We start from the raw sequence: 25,697 nt of genomic DNA on the forward strand, positions 1-25,697 counted from the left end.
ACTCTTCGTGACCCCATGGACTGAAGCATGCCAGGTTTCCCTGTCCATTACCAACTCCTGAAGCCTACTCCAACTCATGCCCATCATGTCAGTGATGCAGCCAACCATCTCATCCTCTGTCATCCCCTTCTCCTCCTGCCTTCAATCTTTCCCAGCATCAGGGTCTTTTCAAATGAGTCAGTTCTTCACATCAGGTAGCCAAAGTATTGAAGCTTCAGTTTCAACATCGGTCCTTCCAATGAATATTCAGGACTGATTTCCTTTAGGATGGACTGGTTGGATCTCCTTGCAGTCCAAGGGACTCTCAAGAGTCTTCTCCAACACCACAGTTCAAAGCATCAATTTTTTGGCATTCAGCTTTCTTTATAGTCCATCTCTCACATTCATACATGACTACTGGATAAACCACAGTTTTGACTAGATGGACCTTTGTTGGCAAAGTAATGTCTCTGCTTTTTGATATGCTATCTAGCTTTGTTGTAGCTTTTCTTCCAAGGAGTGTCTTTTAATTTCATGGCTGCAGTCACCGTATGCAGTGATTTTGGAGCTCAAAAAAATAAAGTCTCTCACTGTTTTCTTTGATTCCCCATCTATTTGCCATGAAGTGATGGGACCAGATGCCATGATCTTAGTTTTCTGAATGTTGAGTTTTAAGCCAACTTTTTCACTCTCCTCTTTCACTTTCATCAAGAGGCGCTTTAATTCTTCTTCACTAAAAAACCTAGTCAATCACTTTTAAATGTACAATTCAATGGCCTTAAGTACATTCATGATGTTTTACATCACCAGCACTATCTATTTCCAGAATTTTTTCATCATCTCAAACAGAAACTTTGTATTCATTAAACAATTAAACTCCCCATTACTTCCCCTCCTCAACCCCTGGTCACCACTATTCTATTTTCCATCTTAATGAATGTGCCTATCCTAAATACCTCATATAATGCTGAATGTTTTCAAGATTTATCCATGTTATGTATCATGTATCTAAATTCAAAGGAGCAGATTTAAGGTAAACAAAAGGCCAGAATGATATCTTCTTTTACTAGGCAAAATTTAACATGGAGAACATTATCTCCAAGTGATGCTATAGCCAGAAAATCAGACGGACTAAATGTAGATATTTTCTGGGAAAAAATAAAGAGATAATAGGTGACTTAATGGACTCTTTTTTAATTACTGATCCAAGGAAATCTACATAATAATCGATTTAACACATTTCCTGTATTCCAAGGTAATTAAAACTCTAATAAGCTTTTATCTGCTTGGTATGCAGTCTAACACTTGTCATCCACAAAATAATCACAGCACATTTATTCATTTTCATTCAACATTCATTTAAATTTTATGCTACCCTAAATTGCTCTAAAGCACACATCTGATCATATAGCTTTTATTTAACTTCTTATAAGTTCAAGTATCTCTTGAGGAAAACATTTATTATATCAATAGTGTTTTAAGTACATTAAGGCTTCAGGCTCTTTAACCCATTAATATTTTTTTCTCCTTTATTTAGCCAGTCAAAATCAAATGGGAAATACAAAAATATGGAGTTAAATTTGTATCAAAAAAGACTGTATTTACATAGCACAAGGGGAAGTTTAAAAGTGGTCCCTTAATGCTTTACTTGGTCAGCTCAGAATATTAGAAAAGTTCATTTGGACTCTTCATTATCTGATTTTCCACTGATGGTTTTCTAGATCAATTGCAAATGATCATTCAAAGTTATGTGTTGAATTAGAGCATCGACGCTGGCTTTTCAAACTGGAATATTTTGCTGTATTGATATGATTAGTATTTATTCTAAGAAATAAGAAAAATTAAAACTCCAAAGATATTCTAAAAGTTAACATCTATTTCTCTAAACATAAAGACTTCTAGATGAATTTTATTCAACTTGTTCCACTGATTTCATCAATCCATACTCAAGATTTCTTGGAACTAATATTCATATGATAGAAATATTAAAATGAATAAAGTTTCCTTGCTTCCATTTTTAAGGATGCTCAGATCATGGCTGAGCAAAATGAGGCTAAGAGATTAAGCTGACCTCTTTTAGGCCAGAGAAGAGCATAAGTATGTGTTAAATTGAAATTTTGTTAAGGACCTGGACAGTGTTTAGTATCATGAAATGGTGGTTCTTTCCCCAGGAAAATTTTTGCTTTCTCTCCGTGTTCCCTCCGTGAGGAAGGGATAGGTATTTAGAAGAGAAAAGGAAATAAAATAGGATGATTTCTCTCTGAAGTTGAGATCACACAACCTAAGAGTAACAAAACATTCATTGCAGTCCATTCAGTGTGATTTTATAGGACTATAAATGCTTTCAAACTTTATAGTCAATTATGCCTTTTACCTAATTCCAGCTGAAATACTTCTTCATTCATGATATAAAAAAATATTGCTAATTTATTTAAAAAATATAATATATACCCTGAGCTATACTTCATCTTTTTCAATAACTTAGAGGCAGCTGGACATAGCACTAAGAATATGAAGATCCAGGTAGTACTTACAGTAATGTTCAGAATTGTTTAAAAAGGTTGGACTAAGTCATTGACTTTCTCTAGCTGTTTCCTCATCAGTAAATGGGACTGATGACCTTTACAGTTTCTTCAATTTTTATAATTCCACTTTTTTAATCCTGGGAAATATTACAGTTCTGCCAGCATTCATTCATTTTAACCCATACTTCTCAAATTTTCCCAGTTTAGCATCTTTCCCACCAAAGTATTTAATGGCAAAGGACAAGGAATTCTATCCCTGGGAGTACTGAGTTCTTGCAGCATGTCTCAAAGTGACTAGGATATTTTCTGAAGTTCATCACTTTATTTTAAAATTTGTATTTTTATATTCTACTAGCACGATATCTACATGCAATATAAAAATAATCTCTCCTAAATCACCAACTAAATCAATTATGCAAGGAATTAATCAGACTTATCCTGTAACTTCATGACTGTCTTACACATTCCCATCTTTGAAATCACTTAGAAGGATTCCTAAGGACTTCCCTGGTGGCTCTGATGGTAAAGCGTCTGCCTACAATGCGGGAGACCCAGGTTCGATCCCTGGGTTGGGAAGATCTCCTGGAGAAGGAAATGGCAACCCACTTCAGTACTCTTGCCTGGAAAATTCCATGGACGGAGGAGCCTGGTAGGCTACAGTCCATGGGGTCACAAAGAGTCGGACACGACTGAATGACTTCAATTATGTCATATCAGAAGGATTCCCAAGGTGCCATATCATCAGGCTATGTTTTCTGAGGATCAGTTTAATACCTGCCTCAGAGCTGACTGTAGTTGAGAAGTTGTGCATTTTAATGAACAGGGCATATGTGTTAGAGTCAGAGAATTTGAGTTCAAATTCTGGGTCCAACACTGATGGTGAGTGAAGTGACTTAATATCTCTGTGTTTCAGTTTCCTCATCTTTTCCCTATCTCTTAGATTGTTAGACTTCTTGAGTTAATACTTGGGATATTTCTTACAACAGTTCCTGGGACATAGAGAACATTATGTATCCATAAGCCACGGTTATCTTTTTATAGCTTGTTTATTTTTGGCTGTGCGGGGTCTTCCTTACTTTGCACAGACTTTCTGTGGTTGTAGTGAGTAGGGGCTACTCTTTGAGGGGTGCGTGAGCTTCTCATTGAGGTGGCATCTCTCACTGCAGCACTCAGGCTCAGCAGTTTGATTCCTAGTCCCAAGAGTGTGGGGGCTTCAGTAATTGTAGCCCACAGCTTAGCTGCTCCCTGGCATGTGGGATCCTCCCAGACCAGGGATTGAACTCATGTCCCCTGCACTGGCAGGCAGATTCTTACCCACTGTGCCACCAGGGAAGTCCTATCCGCTGTGGCACTGTTGTTTCTATAATTGTTTTTTTTTTTAATTTGAACTTACTAGATCTAAGATGCTTAGAATATCTCAATTTGGTTTCTAAACCATATCAGAAATCATTCAGTATTAATTTCTATTCAATTCCCCATCCTGATTTGCTCAAATATGAACAAGCTACTTTCTGCTTCCAAGATGATCACTTTATTAATGTCTTCATGTTGGAAACATAAAATTATAAGAAATTTCCCACATACTAACTCATATATACAATACAGCTATTTTTTCTTCCATGAAATAATAATACATATCATTGACTAGTTATTAAATAGGGCATTATTTCTGATTTTAAGATAATTTTTATTTTTATTTTTTGTTTTTGTGTGAGGGCTTCAGTAGTTGTGGCCCACAGGCCTAGTTGCTCCATGGCACGTGGAGCATATTTTTTGTTATTATTGTTGCTTTTTGTTTTTATTTTTATTTTTTGTTACAGAAAACTCTAAAAATAGGGAAATAATGTAAAGCCAAATAATTTAATTACCAACAATTTCATCCATAATTAACATTTTGGTGAGTTTCCTTCAAGTCATGCCACATATTTTTTTCCATTTTTATCTACTCGTACGTGTTTCAGTATTCAGCTTTTTTCTCAATGCCAAACATTTTGTAGGTTATTATATATGTATATTTACTATACGAAAATAAATCTTTAAAGTTTGTTTCAATATATTTTATATACATGATATGCTTATATTAAATATATAAAATATTTTAATAACTGCCAGACACTGTCTTTGTTTCATATTAGTTTACCATTTTAAATATTTCTGAAAATCATCTACATATATTTATTTATATAATGTATCATCTATATATATTTATTTGTTGCATCTCAGATTACTTCCAGACTAGGTTCCTAAAAGTTGAGCCCCTGTTTCAGATGGTAAGCTTTTATGGTTCTACTTAGTTACACACAGCTCAACTGCCTTCCTGAAAAGAAGAACATATTAGTTTATGTTTCTACCAATAACATATTGTGCAAGGTGTTTCTTGGACCTTGCACAATACTGACATGAAAACTTTATAGATCATTCCTAGAATGATCTATAAAAAAATGGGCAGTGCTTTCCTTGACTTCTTTTGGACTGTTCTGAAGCTTGAACAGTCTCAGCTTCTTATTAGAAGTGACAGGTTAGTTAGCTTTTTTATTCCTCAAATTCTTCATTTGTATGAAAAATACACTAGAATGAAAACTGTAATATTTCATACAGGTGCTTTGAGGATTGATTAATAAAGTACTAAGCACAGTACCTGACACAGAGGAAGTACTCAGTATATACTGGGGACACTGACTGATTACTGAATCCTGTCTTAAACCTTATCTTAATTTGGTGGTATATTCCTTAATGGCTCAGCTGGTAAAGAATCCGCGAGCAATGCAGGAGACCTAGGTTTGATCCCTGGGTTGGGATGATCCCCTGGAGAAGGGAACCCACTCCAGTATTCTGGTCTGGAGAATTCCATGGACTATTCATGGGGTTGCAAAGAGTTGGGCACGACTGAGTGACTTACACTTTCATGTAAGCTGCAAAACAGATAACTTTTACTTAGGTTAGTTCATTAGAGTATGCACCAAATACATATCAGTACATGTAGTAAATCACTCATCTACTGTGCAAGGACCACAAATGTAGAACCACTGGAAGAGTTGCTAAATAGTTCCTATTTGTTTTTATTTTCAAATCAAAGAAATAATAAAATTATTGTTTATATCTTGAAGATAATCGTCTATTATAAATGTTAACTTTGTTCAAATGAGTCAGATGGTAAAGTGAATTTTGGCTCAAGGTCAGAGGAAATACTCTGATGTAATCTTGTCTAGAAACCATGGCAGCAGCCTAACCAACTGTTTCATCTTATGCAGAAATGACACTGAGCACTTGTGCAGGAGGAACTCTACACTTTGATTACTCTTCAAAGGAAAAGTTCCAGTGGCCATCACTAAAAGCAGGGCCAATCTTCAGAGGGGTAGTGACAATTAATGAGCCCATATTCAACTGAATGATAGGAAGTGGCATTAGAATTTCCCTGAATCATGTGAAAATGACTTAAGTTGCTATTGAATATTTTTCAAATCCTTACTCATTACAACTCTTCAGCTTGTAACTGCCTTGTTACTTTTCACCTGACTTATTGCAACAGCCTTTTAAGCATTATCCAATTTTATTCCTGACCCTCCATCCATCTTATTCCTGCAGACATCATCAAACATGCACTAATTTATTCTCCACAGTGCTTCCAGATAGCTCTTTCGATAAAAGTCAAGTTCGACAAATGGCACTTCCCTGTTTAAAAATCCATTGGCTTTAAGAGAAAAAGAAATCTTTAACTCCTACTAGCATGTTAGTTTTTATTTATTTATTTTTTCTTTAAGTTTAGTGGGATCAAGAACCTGGAAGGCTGATTAGATCAGTTCCTATCAGGAGATCTGGAGTAGGGACTGAGAATGTGCTTTTCTAATAAACTTCCAAGAGATATTGATACTGCTAGCTGTGGAAACACTTTGATAACCACTAATTTAGAAAGTCATGCCTACCCACAGTGCCTCATTGCTCAACATGGTGCCCTTCACATCCTCAACTTCACATCCTCAATTATAGTTCCGAAACCTCATCATGTTCTTTCTTGTCTATGTGTTTCTGTCCACACAAATTCTTCTACCTGGTGTGCCTATCCCTTGTGCCCAAAGGTTAATCACCAACTGCTCCCCATTCTGTGCTCCTTTCTCTCTCCCTGTGTCCTTATCATGTTGTGCAGTAACTGCTGTGTTATTTACACTCTGTGCTGAAGTCCTTGAAGGCTAGTTGACTCTTATCTTTGGATACTCAGTGCCTAGCAGAAAGCCTGACACATGGCAGGAAGGCCATTCAAATGACTTTTTTCAATGAAGGTAGGTAACTCTGTCAAGCACAATGACTCAGAATACCTTGACCTTTTGCAAATGGCAGATTTACTTTTTCCCTTCTATTTTCCCTCAGTGATGAGGATGAGTGGGAACATCTTAAAAGAAATGGACCCACTTCCTGTCTGACGTGGAAACAAAAGAGTGAAAAGACCACATCCCATTCTCAACATATTAGAGAACCTGAAGAGGACAAGTGGGGAGAACAAAACAGCCTGAAGCTCTGGGATAACCAGAGAAAAGGTGAACACAGGGAGCCCATAAAGGTCTAAGTCTAAGCTATCGAGAGCCTTGTGTGGGGACTCCAGGCAAATATGTTTAGTCTCTAGTCTAGTTTATCCAGATGCTATGTATGTGTTAAAATTTTTAATGTCACCATAGCTTTCACTAATCATGTTGTGCTTGGTTTTGGATAGGAGATTCAAAGATTATAATCCTTGTTAAACATTATATTTCAATTTAGAGTCAAGGTTTGCACAAACAGGATCTAACACTAAATACAGAGGCCAAAGTCTACTCTAGTGTTGGCTTATAGCTGCTGTCAGCAAGGAAAATGTGTGTGTTCTAATTATATTCAGAAAGAAAATCTAACTCCTGAAATGTAGTGAGTTTTCCACACTTCTGATGCTAAGAACGTTTTTATTAAAATGTCTTTCGACTGTTATATCCATTTAGCTTTTCCCTAAAAACTCTTAAAGGGCAATAACAAGGAATTAAATCTTATAGTCCACTTGGAAATCTATGATGATCAAAGAGAGTACATCTTGAGAATTGTCATGTTAAAATGTTGTATGCAAAGCTTAAGCTCCATATACTATTAAATAAGGTTCACTACTACAAGAATCAACTTTTTAGAAAACCATTCATACTGCTATCAATATTTCGTTTAAGCTAGATTGCACCTACAAGTCACTAGGTCAACCAGAGCTGATTTGGTACTTACTGTAAGTGTTGTGAATAATTCATACAAAAGGGTGAGAATTTTCCCATTTCCCATCTAGTATTAATCCTAGAACAATATATCACTGCTATCAATAGCTGATAGGAAATGTGTGCCGAATAAATGGTAGTTGAATGAAAAGTAAACATGTTTGTCAACATTTTGAATTCTTTAATATGGTAGAGACATTCAGCTGTTTCTGATTTATCTGTGGTCCCCAAATATTAGCAGTGAAAACAAATCAAACAATAACTCAAATACTTTTTTATTATAAATTCATGATAACAGTCATAATGTGATCTCTAATTTGGTTCCAATTATACTGATTTTTTTTTTTTTTTTTTTGGCTAAGGATATGCTCCCAGAAATTGTATGCCAATCAGTCATGAATTCTATTGTCCAGGTAGTTTTTTGACTTAGCTTTTCCCCATTGCTTAGATGAGTTCCTCATCCTAACATTAGCTTGAACCATTTTCAGATAGGTCTGGATCTGCCTTTACTTTCTCTGTATTCTATTTGTTACAAAATAGTCACTGGATCCAGCCTATAACTCACAAGGAGAGGATGATACAGAGTGTAAACCTGGGGAGTCAGGAGTCGTTGGGAGCCGTGCTAACTTCAACTGCCACAGCTTCCTATTAATTTTTCATGTCTTGTCTCTGATTCCTACTAGCTTCTACTTTGTGCTAATATTTATTTTATTTGATACTGGAGTTCCTACTTGCAAAGTACAATTCTATGCTTCAAGATGCTTATGCATTAATAAATGTAAAGTCTAAAAAATATCACTTCCCCCCACCAAAAAAAAAACTTCCAAACTCAAAATCTCCTGGTAAATTATAATTTAACCTAGTAGAAGGATGTCACAGACGTCCCTAGTGGTGCAATGCATAAGAATCTGCCTGTCAATGAGGGGACACAGGTTCGATCCCTGGTCCAGGAAGATTCCACATGCTATGGAGCAACTAAGCCCACATGCCACAACTACTGAGCCCACACGAGAGCCTGCGCTCCACAGCAAGAGAAGCCGCTGCAAAGAGAAGCCCACACGTGGCAATGAAGATCTAGCATTGCTGAAAATTAATTATTTATTTTAAAAATACATTAAAGAAAAATGCCAGATTGAAATTCCTAATTTTTCAATGTATCATCATCTTTTTTTTTTAATTATGAGTACAGGAATTCAGAACTTTCAAGTTTTAGTTCAAATTCCAAATATTCTAAGGTTTTTGCTTTTAATGATTTGAATAGGTGTTCCTGACTTGACAGTATTCATAAAGTTTGTCCACTTTTAACTTTACATTTTGCCTTTTCCTTTTCAACCAACGAAATCAAATTACCAATGCACATACTCCTTGTATCTAACCAATGCTCTTTAATATCCTCCCAAGAGCTAATGATTTTTAACAAATGTGGAAAAAAGTGAAAAGCCTTATGATAATCGGAATACTAATTGGAATTTGAAGACAATTCAACCTAGAAGAACAATATTCTAAATTAAAAAATAGCCACCACAGTATAGAATTTAAGAATTACAGAGTGGCAAAATAGTGAGAACTGGTGAATTTAGTTAAAGTATTTAGGAAGTAAAAGCCTTTTGGTAAATGAGCATGAAATTGTTTCAAGCCACTGTACATTTAATTGTGGGGATGTCAAGGAATACTAATTAATCTCAATAATTCCTTAATCAACATTGACTTGAAATTTAAGGCTTCACTAGTCCTTAAAGGAAAGGATCACCTAATAGAGAATGGGTCATTTTTCTCCAAAAAGATACTTCAATTTTTGAAATTACTCAAAAAACATCAGGCTAGTGGTAGGTAGCCATTCAAACGCCAAAAAGAATGGAAATGTCCGCCTCTAATCAAACCTTTGGCAAAACTTAGTGTATTTTAAATATGTACTTAAGCATTAAAAATCAATGGCAGTGACTTGGAGAGGGGTTTCAAGAAACTGGAGGGAGAGGCTGATAATGAGGATAACTGGCATATTTGTGATGCAAAAAGAAGGGGGGAAAAAACCTTGTTCACATGAAAACTGCTGCCTGCAGGGAAGCCTAGCCGGGAAGAGCCCCTGTCTTGCAGTGTATTATTACTGGTTGTGAATAGCTGCTAACATCGTAGACTGTCGCACTCTAGCACACTTCAGATGTAACAGGACACCACTAGGAACTATTCTTCCAGACATAAAAATGTATGAACATAGCTCAAATCAATCCTGAAAGGGGAAAATTAAAAGGATCCCCCATGCCCTCTTTGTTTACTAAGAAACCCCTTTCCAGCTCACAAGATGTACAAAAAAATAAATAATAAAAATGAAAGCAAACCATGTAATTTAACATGTTCCAATATTTGTTTATTGACAGCCATTTCAGCAGAACCTGGTAAGCATATGCTCAGGAATCTTCCCTCACTTTTTATTATACTAGGGGATTTGTATGTGGGCTGTCATTCTTTGTAATATAATTTCCTTATTGTTTATTTAAGAATCCATATACTGAATGAGGCTTGTGAAACTAAGCTATGAAGCAATCTAATTACTTCCAAGATCTGGTACACAGGCGCTTACTGCAAATGAGAAGTGTCTAACTATCTTCAGAGGGAGATTCGTTATTCAAAACAAGAAAATTCTCAAGGCAGGAACCTTGTTGTCCACTAACCCTGGGAATAATTTCAGCTGCTTTCTTTCCAATCACTGGAACTCCAGCAGAAATGTTCCAGGTGTTTATCAATGTAACGATAGTCAACCAAAATCGTAAAAAGGATAACCAGGACACTATTTTCTCTTTATTAAAAAAGATATTTTTGTGTCTAATAACATGGCTGAAAAGGCACCTCAGTATTAGGAAAGTCAATTTCACTATAAACCTTGAGTGAAAGCAGGTATTAGATTTTCCATTTGTTTAAGAGAAATGTTAGCTGTATTCCTTAATAACATGAGGCAGCATTAAGCTTAGCTTGCCTAATAATCCAGTTTTAATTTTGCATCCATCCACTGAAGATTATTGGTATATATTCCTCTTGGCTAATCAACTGTAATTATCTCTGTCTTTAAAAGAAAAAAAGCCATATGCTTGATCAAGCTGGGGAACTTACAAATAAAAGAACAACAAGGGCAATGGCAAAAAATGTTTACAATACAGACAAAGCTATGAGTTCTGTACAAAGCAAAAAAAAAAAAGACGTCACAATTCAGATTTGGAAAGCATTCTTTGTTCAGTCAACTTAAGTGCTATAACTTAGACAGCATATTCCTAACTACTCAAGGTTAATTCATAGAGGAACTCTGTATTAAGTAGTGAGTCTCACATGGACTTAAAAACAGTAGATGCTTAGTAAAAATTTGATTGACATAAAGTATACATTAAAAAATAAATTAAAAGAAATAAGTGATTTCTCTTTAAGAGTCCAAAGAAGTAGATGACCTTTAGTTAAAGACAATAATTATTTTTGTAGGCAGAGACTACAAATAGGACAGAAAAGCTAGCAGTTTGGCAATGTGCTTGTCCTTGAAAAGCATCAACAAGGTAAGTCCAGGTTGAAACCATATCACTGACATCTCTTTCATGCCATGGCCTACTTCAAGTAAAGGTTTTACATCATTAGCAAGTTCACGCAGCTCATCTATCAGAATTACTCTGACCTTATCACTTCATGCATCAACAATATTTTCTGAGTCACAAATGCAATAAGATGAAAACAAAGCTTAGAAGAATAATTATGTTACAGCTACTCCTCCTCTATTTCCATGGGTCAAAGAAAAGTCTTGCTTCTTAATTTGCTTAGATTATTAGTTTTCCAAATTAGCCATATATCAAGAAGGAGGGAAACCTTCAGAAGTATTGTAAAAACCAGAGTGTATAAAGGCAAACGTTGTCATGATATCTGCAGATACTTCCTTCAGATTGTTTAAGACTGCAAAGGAGTCTTATGGAGCCTTAAGAAGGAGTAACAGGTATTCCAAAAACACCATTATTAGGAAATCTTCATGGTGGAGTTGCAGGAATGCCTCTACAACACTATTTTAGCTTTTAAGAAGCCAAGATTCTTGAAGGCTGTCACAAATTGAATTCTTCATTCCAGTCTCCAACCTCTAGGTAATTCAGTGGAAGTTTCCCAGAGAAATAAACAAAAATAAAAGGTGGAAATGTGGAAAAAGTAAATTAAAATATAGCTTATATCTATAAAGACCTGACAATTTAGTAAAGGAGACTTTATCCCCATTCAGAATGGGATACAAACAATGAAGGGATTAGAAAAAAGGAGGACGAAATTCATTGTAACCTATAAAAACAAGTATGAGTTTAACCAACATACATCTGATCAAAAGACATTCTTACATGGAAGTCATTCTAAATGGAAATAATATCCAGCACAAAGAAACCAAAACAGAAAGTGCTCAGTTAACCTTAGAAATTTCTGTTTCTCAAGTCATGGGATAATTAAGATGGTTGTCTGAACACAGGAAGCCATAATAATCACCATTTATTGATTTCATATTTTTATTTGTCAAAGCACTCTGCACTTGATATATTATCTTATTTAAGCCTCACTGCAACACATAGTTCAGTTCAGTCGCTCAGTCGTGTCCGACTCTTTGCGACCCCATGAATCACAGCACACCAGGCCTCCCTGTCCATCACCAACTCCCGGAGTTTACTCAAACTCATGTTCATCGAGTCGGTGATGCCATCCAGCCATCTCATCCTCTGTTGTCCGCTTTGCCTCCTGCACCCAGTCCTTCCCAGCATCAGAGTCTTTTCCAATGAGTCAACTCTTCGCATGAGGTGGCCAGAGTACTGGAGTTTCAGCTTCAGCATCATTCCTTCCAAAGAACACCAGATGTGCCTTATTGTCTCTGTTTTATGAATGAGTATATCAGTAAGCCCTGTTGACTTAAAAATGTACAGTATGAAAGCTACTTCAGTTTTTAGCCAGGGTTTTACTGAGGACTATAGTTTGGGAGAGGGTTCTGAGCAACTTTTCTGAAGAGGAGCCAGAATACATACAAATTTTTTGACTAAGAAATACTAAGAAAGTTAAACACATATCCTGGTAAAATATTACTCCTAATCACAGGGAACAGATACCTCAAGTTAATGATTTCAGTGTGTGGGAAGATGCAAGAACCTGGGGTCATTACAATTCTTCCTGAGATATGCATCTAACTACCCAAGGTCAGTTTATCCAAAGCACAGAGTACCTCTATTTTTTTTTTTTTTTTTAATCCTAAATTCCTTTAAGAATGCATTTTCTAGTAGGTGACTGCAGGGAGTTGCAACTTAACCCTTGTATAACTGGTCGATGAACACTGTTCTTTTTTGGTGGTTATGTTGACAAAGTACAGTTAGCACTCAACTCACTTGAGCTAACTCTGATGTCTTATTCCCACACCATGTTGCCTTGACTAGGTGAGATGTGGGAGGTGGAAGTCACTAGTTGGGATCTTGGTACGTTATACTGGGGAGTCAAAGTGAGTTATATGTATAACCAGATGCCGCTTTTAGAAAGGATAAAAAGTAATGAAATTAATTTGGTATAGAAACCTAGAAGGACCCTGTGGGGCTCCTGGGCATGAAAAGCCTTTTTGTCCCCCATTTCTTATAGGCTCAACTCCAGTCTCCATCACCTTCCTCAAGTTCTACAGGGTAGATTCAAGCAGTTGCTACTCAAAGGAAGAGAATCTCCACACCCACCAAAAAAAAAAAAAAAAAAAAAACCCTACTGGAGGCAAGATTAAACGGACCAGAGGAAATCATTAGGAGACTAACCACCTGAGACAAGATTAAAGAACTAGCCTTGTCAGAGACCACAGCCTTGAACTATTGCTGTGAAACTCCTCATCAAATCCTCCCAGTTAGGACACACAGTTTTTGAGGGCAGGAACCTATTGCTTCCCCTTTACTTGGCAAAGCAATAAAGCTGTTCTTTCCTACTTCACACAAATTCTGTCTCTGAGATTCAATTCAGCCTCAGTGCAGGGAGGCCTATCTTTCAGCATCAGTATATCCATGTCAAGGGTAGATGTAACAGGATAGAGACTAGAGGTCACTGTTACCCATAAGGAGAGAGAAGACATAAAGCAGATACACCAGGCTGCTGGTCACCTGGATAAGGAGAAAGTGACAGAACCAATGGACACAAACACAGCTATTCCTTCAGGGGCTTTTGATTTTCCTCTTTCAAAGGCTGTATCCCTCCTCTGTCAACTTGTTCCCTTTAAAAAGGCAAGTGCAAACATTTATTGAATATCTATCCAATACTACGTATTATTTATTTAATTCCACAGTGTTTCATTTTAGAAGTTTAGATTCACCTGAGTTCAGTAACTTGCTCAGGGTAAATACCCAAGCAACAGAGCTGTCTTTCAAACTTGGCTCTAAGATTCATGCCCTTGGTCCCTGTGCTAGTCTGCCATGATGAGTGGAGTCTGTGCTAGAATTAGGGGGAGGAGGAGGTTGAAAGGCAAGGTGATACAGGGGAACAAAAGGTGTCACACCAAAATGTCTCTTTGGTATGTGGGTTATTTTGAGCTGAAAACAATCAAGGCCCAAAGACTCAGGAAGAAACATTGAGCTTCCCTCTAACTGCCTAAAGAATAGAGATAGAGGACCTGTTCCAGAAAGGGCATCATCAGGAGACACAACAATAATAGGAAGTAGGTGTGGTCACTTAGCGACACAGGGGAACCTGGCAAAGTCTGTTAAACTCCTCCTCGCCCCACTGTTTCTCACAGACCCAGCAACATTTGCTTATCAAACATTTGCTTTACCATGTCCTTATCAATTGCCTCCCTCTCCTTTGAAGTCCTAAACCACTACTCTCAACATCCTCTCTTGTCTTTAGTTGAGGGTGGCATTTAACATGGAGGCTTCCACCATTCTGATGTTACTCTGTTACGCACTTTTCCAGGGTACACACATGGTTACATTTTATTTTCTATTAATCTCTCATGTCAATTTAATTATTAGATCAGCCAGAGGAAAAAAGTAGAAGAAAATTTCTGCACTTCAACAGTGGGAAATCCTTCAAATTCCTTATATCAGTTTATATATCATGCCTGCCTCGAAGGTTTTCAAGATATTTCCAAGAACTCTTTAAAGTAGTATTTGTCAAGTACAGTCATAATAGGAAAAGCTAATTTCCCGTTTCAAGTTATGCAACAGGATGACTGTAGATGAACTAAAAATGTTTCCTTTCCATAATATATAACCTTTTTGCTTTTAAAAAAGTCCTTAAATGCTGGCAGGCTTCTGTGATTCAAATGAGCATGGAAGTTACATTCACAGCTAAGATACCTGAAAATCATTTGAAGATTTCATTTAGAATACCAAGCAGAAAATATTAGCATTAACAGAAGAGAAGACCCTTTATTTATTATTAGTGAGTTCCAAAGTTACTGTGATTTCTCTTACGAGGACTAAAAATAGGCTCTGATGAAATTATACCAATAATGAGTAACTTGGTGTTTAAAATTTCAAGTAAAACCATAATTAACAAGGAATTTTCTAATCAACATATATTTAAAATAATGTATTCTACTGAACCACAAGTCTGAATAATAGAGCAGCCTTGTGCTATACAAATATTGAAGTTTCCTCCATCTGTCTTTTTTTCATACCATCCTTTTATAACTGATTTTTTTTTAAAGGAGATTAATTATATTCTGTTTGAATTTTACTAAATGCCATATACACTAGACACATTAATATTATTGGATGTTTCTCAGTTTGACTGGTTTTCTTTATTTGTAAATGTATAAACAATTTTGATACTAGGTGGGCCTTCCTCTCTTTTCTTCAGTTCCTCATGTACCTACCCAAGTACTGGAGAGAAAGTGTTCAGAACATTTCCCCTATTTTTTTAATCTCTTTGTAACATTTTGATACACCCAGATTTGTGGCCTCCATGAAAAATAACCAAATCAAAAAATTTTGTAAATACTATACTCTGTCTCAGTAAAAGTCAGCTTCAGAGCTTCTGTTCCTTAAAGTCTTCTGAAATTCATCTTTTCATTTTTTAACTAGTTATTTGTTTTGAAGTATAGCCAATTAACAGTGTTTTGACAGTTTCAGGTGAACAATGAACAGACTCAGCCATACGTACACATTTTTCCATTCTCCCCCAAACTCCCTTCCCATCCAGGCTGCCATATAACATTGAGCAGAATTCCCTGTGCTATACAGTAGGTCCTTGTTGGTTTTTTTTAAAAACATTTTTAAAAACAACAGTGTGTACATGTCCACTCATCTTTTCTATATCCTTTGACTCTCCACGGGAGCTCAAAATCCAGAGCCACACTATCTATTTAATTAGGCAATGTTAAGGAACCAAAACTCCATTTACAAAACTTCCCATATGACCAATAACATCAGCAGTACATTTCTGTCAATGTTCTCTATGCTCTAAACCCTCTGTTGTATGGGGAAAACAATGTATTTTATGGCCTTCTAAACACCATAGGTCCAAAGCCAAATGTTGCAGCTAATCAAGTCACCATGGCCAAATTCAAAAGACTCAGCCACTGGCCTCCTGAGCATCATTTTCTTTTAAATCTTAAGGAGGTGATTTTCGCTGTAATACCATCACTCTACTTCCAAAGACAATGTTTGAAGAATTATGAGAACACCATAGAGAATATACAAAGGATTAAATTTTAATGTCTTAATTATAAATCTAATAAATTATACTTTCGAGAGGCCACTGTGAGCGGACATTTCTTATCAGTAAAGAAGGTGGAATAATACTCTAAATGGTTATGGAATGACTTGCCTAATAATATCATTTGGAAAAGAAAGATTATATCAGAAAGCAGCTTAATTGTACTCTGGGTATCAATTTATGGAGTTCACCTTAAAATGTAAACACTAACCTGGGTGATTTACCACATGAAAGTGAAAGTGTTAGTTGCAAAGTCCTGTCTGACTCTTTGTAACTCTACGGGCTGTAGCCTGCAGGAATTCTCCAGGCAAGAATACTGGAGTGAGTTGCCATGCCCTTCTCCCAGAGATCTTCCCAACCCAGGGATCTAACCCAGGTCTCACACACTGCAGGGAGATTCTCTACCGTCTGATCCACCAGGGAAGACGATTTACCACGTGGACTAACACATTTTTCCAAACATTAATAAAATTGAAAAATCACTTTATAGGAGCGTGCAACTTAGTTCACCCAAATTTCCTAAATTTATATACCATAACAGTTCATCCAGAAAAAAAATCAGAACTAATGTTTTGAAACATTAATGTCATGGTTATAAATAAATTAAGCTTGCCAACATTTAACTTTTCTGGAAATGATTCTGCTAAGAAATTAAATGCAATCAACAGATTTTTTTCCATGAATTTTAAGCCACCGGTAACTCAACTGTGTGAATCACAATAAACTGTGGAAAATTCTTCAAGAGATGGGCATACCAGAGCACCTGACCTGTCTCTTGAGAAACCCATATGCAGGTCAGGAAGCAACAGTTAGAACTGGACATGGAACAACAGACTGGTTCCAAATAGGAAAAGGAGTTCGTCAAGGCTGTATATTGTCATCCTGCTTATTCAACTTATATGCAGAGTACATCATGAGAAACGCTGGGCTGGAAGAAGCACAAGCTGGAATCAAGATTGCTGGGAGAAATATCAATAACCTCAGATATGCAGATGACACCACCCTTATGGCAGAAAGTGAAGAGGAACTAAAGAGCCTCTTGATGAAAGTAAAAGAGGAGAGTGAAAAAGTTCTCTTATGGCAGAAAGTGAAGAGGAAGTAAAAAGCCTCTTGATAAAACTGAAAAAGGAGAGTGAAAAAGCTCAACATTCAGAAAATGAAGATCATGGCATCTGGTCCCATCACTTCATGGCAAATAGATGGGGAAACAGTGGAAACAGTGTCAGACTTTATTTTTCTAGGCTCCAAAATCACTGCAGATGGTGACTGCAGCCATGAAATTAAAAGCCACTTACTCCTTGGAAGGAAAGTTATGACCAACCTAGATAGCATATTCAAAAGCAGAGACATCACTTTGCCAACAAAGGGCTGTCTAGTCAGGGCTATGGTTTTCCCAGTAGTCATGTATGGATGTGAGAGTTGGGCTATAAAGAAAGCTGAGCGCAGAAGAATTGATGCTTTTGAACTGTAGTGTTGGAGAAGACTCTTGAGAGTCCCTTGGACTGCAAGGAGATCCAACCAGTCCATCCTAAAGGAGATCAGTCCTGGGTGTTCATTGGAAGGACTGATGTTGAAGCTGAAACTCCAATACTTTGGCCACCTGATGTGAAGAGCTGACTCATTTGAAAAGACCATAATGCTGGGAAAGATTGAGGGCAGGAGGAGAAGGGGATGAGAGAGGATGAGATGGTTGGATGTCGTCACTGATGCAATGAACATGGGCTTGGGTGGACTTCGAGAGTTGGTGATAGACAGGGATGCCTGGCGTACTGTGGTTCATGGGGTCGCAAAGAGTCGGACATGATTGAGCTACTGAACTGAATTCAACTCAATTAAGTAAAAGTTCTAGGTCCTAAAAGAGAATTTCAGAATATCATGACAAACACTGTGAAAAACCTAAACCTCAAATGCTCGGAAGCTGTGCCAAGCCAACCACTATATAAGCTGCTGAACATTGTCTGTAGAAAGATATCAACGCTATCGTCACCACTTGCTATTCTACTTTCATCAGCCCTGTTAACAAAGGGTATGTATAACAGCCTCTAATTCAAACTATTCATGAAACATGAATACACAGTATTAATATTCTAGTTCAAGTTATCAAGTTGCATGGACCAAGGAGAGTATGTACATCAAGAGCAGATGGCAAAAATGGAACAGAAAAAACTGGAAGACCAAGAATAATGATACAAAAAAAAGGACACAATGTTACCATACAAGTGAAAAGCTTAAAGAGAAAAAATAAACAAAATCCAGCCACCTTGACCCAAAATAAAACCTTAAAAACAGTGGTAACAGGTACCAACTATAAAGAAATGATTAACATTCAGAATTAAGCTTATGTGTTAAAAGGCAAAACAATGTGGTCTAACCTCTTAAGACAGTTAAGAAGAAAAGGAAGGAAGTACAAAATGTTCTAAGTATCCTTTCTGGGTAGTGGCATTATAAATGATTTTTAAAAAATCTTATGCTTTTTCTTAAATATGTCATTTTGATGATCAGAGAAATATTTTTAAATGTAAAAGGCATGCTAAATTAATTCAATGAAATATTAGGGGGAAAAGTCATAACCAAAAAATTATTCCTGCTGCTTTTATAATTAATTGCTGCTGAGTCTTAAGTTTTTCTGACTGATAAACAGGAAGAACAAGTAGGAGATTGAGAGAATCTGTATGTAAAAAATTCCACCTTTCATTTAGTATTTTCTCTATCTTTTTAAATCTAAGACTCCAAGCATCTTATCTGTTTTTTAAAACTCCCAAACATCTAAGTTCATTTCCATTTTTATTAGTCCTGTAATTACAGACAAAGAGAATTAATTCTTGATGTCTGTTTCTTGCAACTCAAGGTTGAGACTCAGAAGATATTTAGCATTTCATAAGCTCTATTTCTAATATCTTGATAGTCTTAAACTTCATGGATTACTTTTGTGTTGCATATAGTTTATTTCACATTGGTGAGAGTTCTTTTTCCTATTTTTTTCACCTCTCTGTTTCCTGTTGTACTCAAGTTTCATGGATAAGTTATCAGTGGCAAATTCCATTTAAATGACTACATTTCTTCCTCAAAGTATTAAATGACAACGAAAGACAAGGGCTATGAACAATTTCTTGGAGTGACTATAAATTAAGGTAACCCAGAAATTGATAAATTCAATCCATAGATAAAATGGCAAGGCTTTGCCCAGAGGATAAGAAACTTGGTTAGTTGTTGAGGGATAGGAGGGGCAGGATTTTGACCATTCTTATGAGAAGTGTGGACATCACCAGCATCTTTATCCAAAAAGAATGTGGTAAATATAGAAGAGATTAGTGTCTCCTAAGATGATCAGAGACAAAGGAATTAGACATTAGAAGCCTTACATTTCCAGATTGTACCTTAAAATGAAAACAATGGGTGTTGTTTGATGAAATAATAGTTTTGAAAATAACTGACATTTTGAAGGCGTGGCCAATAGCCATATATTCTTAATTTGTGCAAGGCCTTGATGTACTAGGTGCCTCCCTGGAGAAGGAAATGGCAACTCTCTCCAGTATTCTTGCTTGGAGAACCCCATGGACAAAGAAACCTGGCAGATTAGAGTCCATGGGGTCACAAAGAGTCAGATAGGACTTAGCTGCTGAACAACAACCAGGTGCCTACTCAGGACTGTGCAAACATCCCACAAACATAAACATTTCTCATAGAAGTCCCGAGAATTCCGCCCAGGAGTTAAGTGATAACAACAGGACTTCAAACAACAAATCAATTCTCCTTACTTCTTTACAGTCCAAAATCGTGCCTCTAAGCAGAAGTACTGGAATGCCCAGCTTGTATAATCACTGTCCCCCAACATCCCTACCTGTAGTTTGGTTTTGATGCTAGTGTTTTTCATATTGGTTCATTCAAAGTACACACCTGAACCAAACTGGTTGGATAATGGCTGAAATGGAAGTGGCAGTACCTCAAGATATGAAGACATGGTCCTTTGCCTTTCTTATACTTCTGGACCAGTGGATTTCAAGCTGTGCTCTGGGTTACTCTATAGTACTTCTCAGGTCTAAAAATAATGGCTGTCTCAACTACCTACTGAATCCTTTTATGCTTTTATACTTTTAGTTGTGATAACAGTGTTTATTAAATGTATTACATGCCACACTAAGTCTTTCACAGGCATCCCCTTATCTTTGCCTTAGTCTTCAGGCAGGTCCTTACTATTTTAAAGGTAAAAGAGCTGAGACCCAGAAACATTAAATTATTTTCCCAAAGGCACACAACTAGTAAGTGCTAAAGAATCTGAATCTAATGGATTAAAGACCTAAATGTGAGACCAGACACTATAAAACTCTTAGAGGAAAACATAGGCAGAACACTTGATGACATAAATCAAAGCAAGATCCTCTATGGCCCACCTCCTAGAGTAACAGAAATAAAAACAAAAGTAAACAAGTGGGACCTGATTAAATTTAAAAGCTTTCGCACAGCAAAGGAAACTATAAGGAAAGTGAAAAGACAATCCTTGGAATGGGAGAAAATAACAGCCAATGAAACAACTGACAAAGGATTAATTTTCAAAATATACAAGCAACTCATACAACTCAATACGAGGAAAACAAATAACCCAATGAAAACGTGGGAAAGAGACCTAAACAGACATTTGTCCAAAGAAGAAATACAGATGGCTAACAAACACATGAAAAGATGCTCAACATCGCTCATTATTGGAGAAATGCAAATCAATGAGATCTCACCTCACACCAGTCACAACGGCCCTCGTTAAAAAGTTCACAAACAACAAAAGCTGGAGAGGGTGTGGAGAAAAGGGAACATTCTTGCACTGTTGGTGGGAATGTAAATTGATACAGCCATTATGGAAGATGATATGGAGATTCCTTAAAAACTAAAAATAAAACCACTGTATTGCCCAGAAAGCCCACTCCTAGGCATATAACCTGAGGAAACCAGGGTTGAAAAAGACATGTATCCCATTGTTCATTTCAGAACTATTTATAATAGCTAGAACATGGAAGCAACCTAGATGTCTATTGACAGATAAACGGATAAAGAAGTTGTGCTGCACATAAACAATGGAATATTACTCAGACATAAAAAGGAACACATTTGAGTCAGTTCTGATGAGGTGATGCATGTAGAACCTATTATACAGACTGAAGCAAGTCCGAAAGAGAAATTTAAATATATTTTAACGTACATATACGGAATCTAGAAAAATGGTACTGAAGAATTTATTTACAGGGCAGTTCAGTTCAGTCGCTCAGTCGTGTCCGACTCTTTATGACCCCATGGACTGCAGCACACCAGGCCTCCCTGTCCATCACCAACTCCCAGAGTTTACTCAAACTCATGTCCATTGAGTCTGTGATACCATCCAGCCATCTTATCTTTTGTTGTCCCCTTCTCCTCCTGCCAACAATCCCTCCCAGCATCAGAGTCTTTTCCAATGAGTCAACTCTTCGCATGAGGTGGCCAAAGTATTGGAGTTTCAGCTTTAGCATCAGTCCTTCCAATGAAAACCCAGGACTGATCTCCTTTAGGATGGGCTGGTTGGATCTCCTTGCAGTTCAAGGGACTCTCAAGAGTCTTCTCCAACACCACAGCTCAAAAGCATCAATTCTTTGGTGCTCAGCTTTCTTTATAGTCCAACTCTCACATCCATACTTGACTACTGGAAAAACCATAGCCTTGACTAGACGGACCTTTGTTGGCAAAGTTATATCTCTGCTTTTTAATATGCTATCTAGGTTGATCATAACTTTCCTTCCAAGGAGTAAGCGTCCTTTAATTTAATGGCTGTAGTCATCATCTGTAGTGATTTTGGAGCCCAGAAAAATAAAGTCAGCCACTATTTCCCCATCTATTTCCCATGAAGCGATGGGACCAGATGCCATGATCTTCGTTTTCTGAATGTTGAGCTTTAAGCCAACTTTTTCACTCTCCTCGTTCACTTTCATCAAGAGGCTTTTTAGTTCCTCTTCACTTTGTGCCATAAGGGTGGTGTCATCTGCATATCTGAGGTTATTGATATTTCTCCCAGGAATCTTGATTCCAGCTTGTGCTTCTTCCAGCCCAGCACTTCTCATGATGTACTCTGCATATAAGTTAAATAAGTAGGGTGACAATACACAGCCTTGACGTACTCCTTTTCCTACTTGGAACCAGTCTGTTGCTCCATGTCCAGTTCTAACTGTTGCTTCCTGACCTGCATACAGATTTCTAAAGAGGCAGATTAGGTGGTCTGGGATTCCCATCTCTTGAAGAATTTTCCACAGTTTATTGTGATCCACACAATCAAAGACTTTGGCATAGTCAATAAAGCAGAAAGAGATGTTTTTCTGGAACTCTCTTGCTTTTTCCATGATCCAGAGGATGTTGGCAATTTGATCTCTGGTTCTTCTGCCTTTTCTAAAACCAGCTTGAACATCAGAAGTTCATGGTTCAGGTATTGCTGAAGCCTGGCTTGGAGAATTTTGAGCATTACTTTACTAGCATGTGAGATGAGTGCAACTGTGCGGTAGTTTGAGCATTCTTTGGCATTGCCTTTCTTTGGGATTGGAATGAAAACTGACCTTGTCCAGTCCTGTGGCCACTGCTGAGTTTTCCAAATTTGCTGGCATATTGAGTGCAGCACTTTCACAGCATCATCTTTCAGGATTTGAAATAGCTCAACTGGAATTGCATCACCTACACTAGCCTTGTTCATTAGTGATGCTTTCTAAGGCCCACTTGACTTCACATTCCAGGATGTCTGGCTCTAGGTGAGTGATCACACCATCGTGATCATCTTGGTCATGAAGATCTTTTTTGTAGAGTTCTTCTGTGTATTCTTGCCACCTCTTCTTAATATCTTCTGCTTCTGTTAGGCCCATACCATTTCTGTCCTTTATCGAGCTCATCTTTGCATGAAATGTTCCCTTGGTATCTCTAATGTTCTTGAAGTGATCTCTAGCCTTTCCCATTCTGCTGTTTTCCTCTATTTCTTTGCATTGATCACTGAGGAAGGCTTTCTTGTCTCTCCTTGCTATTCTTTGGAACTCTGCATTGAGATGCTTATATCTTTCCTTTTCTCCTTTGTTTTTCGCTTTTGTTTTCACAGCTATTTGTAAGGCCTCCCCAGACAGCCATTTTGCTTTTTTGCATTTTTTTTTCCATGGGGATGGTCTTGATGCCTGTCTCCTGTACAATGTCATGAACCTCATTCCATAGTTCATCAGGCACTCTATCTATCATATCTAGTCCCTTAAATCTATTTCTCACTTCCACTGTATAATCATAAGGGATTTGATTTAGATCATAGCTGAATGGTATAGTGGTTTTCCCTACTTTCTTCAATTTCAGTCTGAATTTGGCAATAAGGAATTCATGATCTGAGCCAAGACCATCTGAGTCAGCTCCTGGTCTTGTTTTTGCTGACTGTATAGAGCTTCTCCATCTTTGGCTGCAAAGAATATAATCAATCTGATTTTGGTGTTGACCACCTGGTGATGTCCATGTATAGAGTCTTCTCTTGTGTTGTTGGAAGAGGGTGTTTGCTATGACCAGTGCGTCCTCTTGGCAAAACTCTATTAGCCTTTGCCCTGCTTCATTCCGTAATCCAAGGCCAAATTTTCCTGTTACCCCTGGTGTTTCTAGACTTCCTACTTTTGCATTCCAGTCCCCTACAATGAAAAGGACAACTTTTTTGGGTGTTAGTTCTAAAAGGTCTTGTAGGTCTTCATAGAACCATTTAACTTCAGCTTCTTCAGCATTACTGGTTGGGGCATAGGCTTGGATTACTGTGATATTGAAGGGTTTGCCTTGGAAACGAATAGAGATCATTCTGTCGTTTTTGAGATTGCATCCAAGTACTGCATTTCGGACTTTTTTGTTGACCATGATGGCTACTCCATTTCTTCTGAGGGATTCCTGCCCACAGTAGTAGATATAATGGTCATCTGAGTTAAATTCACCCATTCCAGTCTATTTTAGTTCGCTGATCCCTAGAATGTCAACATTCACTCTAGCCATCTCTTGTTTGACCACTTCCAATTTGCCTTGATTCATGGACCTGACATTCCAGGTTCCTATGCAATATTGCTCTTTACAGCATCGGACCTTGCTTGTATCACCAGTCACATCCACAGCTGGGTATTGTTTTTGCTTTGGCTCCATCCCTTCATTCTTTCTGGAGTTATTTCTCCACTGATCTCCAGTAGCATATTGGGCCCCTACTGACCTGGGGAGTTCCTCTTTCAGTATCCTATCATTTTGCCTTTTCATACTGTTCATGGGGTTCTCAAGGCAAGAATACTGAAGTGGTTTGCCATTCCCTTCTCCAGTGGACCACATTCTGTCAGACCTCTCCACCATGACCTGCCCATCCTGGGTGGCCCCACATGGCATGGCTTAGTTTCACTGAGTTAGACAAGGCTGTGGTCTGTGTGATCAGATTGACTAGTTTTCTGTGATTATCATTTCAGTGTGTCTGCCCTCTGATGTCCTCTCCTAACACCTACCATCTTACTTCGGTTTCTCTTACCTTGACATGGGGTATTTCTTCATGGCTGCTCCAGCAAAGCTCAGCTGCTGCTCCTTACCTTGGATGAGGGGTATCTCCTCAAGGCCACCCCTCCTGACCTTGAACATGGAGTAGCTCCTCTCGGTGCTCCTGCCCCCACACAGCCGCTGCTCCTAGAACATAGGGTTGCTCCTCTCGGCCTGCCCCTGACCTCAGACGAGGGGTAGCTCCTCCTGGCCGCCACCCCTAACCTTGGACGTGGGGTACCTCCTCTCGGCCGCTCCTGCACCGTCGAAGCCTGGCGCTCTCAGCTGCCGCCCCTGATCTTGGATGTGGGGTAGCTTCTCCCGCCAGCCACCCCTGACCTTGGGTGAGGGGTAGTTCCTCTCAGCCACGCTTCTGCGCAGTCCATCACACCCAGCAGAAATGGAGAAAGAGACATAGAGAATAGACTTATGGACACGGGGAGAGGGTGAGATGTATGGAAAGAGTAACATGGACACTGACATTCACTTCAGTTCAGTTCAGTCACTCAGTCATGTCCGATTCCTTGCAACCCCATGAATCACAACATGCCAGGCCTCCCTGTCCATCACCAACTCCCCGAGTCCACCCAAACTCATGTCCATCAAGTTGGTGATGCCATCCAGCCATCTCATCCTCTGTCGTCCCCTTCTCCTGCCCCAATCCCTCCCAGCATCAGAGTCTTTTCCTATGAGTCAACTCTTCACATGAGGTGGCCAAACTATTGGAGTTTCAGCTTTAGCATCAGTCCTTCCAAAGAACACCCAAGACTGATCTCCTTTAGGA

At 37.9% G+C, this 25,697-nt stretch overlaps 2 protein-coding genes across 29 annotated transcripts in view; both read right to left on the reverse strand.

Moving 5' to 3' along the window:
- The window catches only part of PRKG1 (protein kinase cGMP-dependent 1), a 1,681,227-nt gene that overhangs the window by 850,082 nt on the left and 805,448 nt on the right, over positions 1-25,697 (reverse strand). The window lies entirely within an intron of this gene.
- On the reverse strand, positions 19,386-25,207 carry LOC129637130 (craniofacial development protein 2-like). Its single transcript, XM_055561137.1, has 2 exons — positions 25,155-25,207; positions 19,386-25,060 (listed from the first exon to the last, which is right to left on the reverse strand). Exon 2 carries the CDS (start codon positions 24,341-24,343, stop codon positions 23,441-23,443), a length of 903 nt encoding a protein of 300 aa, XP_055417112.1. The 5' UTR covers positions 24,344-25,060; positions 25,155-25,207; the 3' UTR covers positions 19,386-23,440.

This window comes from Bubalus kerabau, chromosome 22 (genome assembly GCF_029407905.1).
Source record: "Bubalus kerabau isolate K-KA32 ecotype Philippines breed swamp buffalo chromosome 22, PCC_UOA_SB_1v2, whole genome shotgun sequence".
In the NCBI taxonomy this organism is placed as follows: domain Eukaryota; kingdom Metazoa; phylum Chordata; class Mammalia; order Artiodactyla; family Bovidae; genus Bubalus; species Bubalus kerabau.

Bases quoted from the DNA above. Each gene is read 5' to 3' on its own strand.
- LOC129637130 (XM_055561137.1), bottom strand. From the start codon at position 24,343: ATGGGTGAATTTAACTCAGATGACCATTATATCTACTACTGTGGGCAG.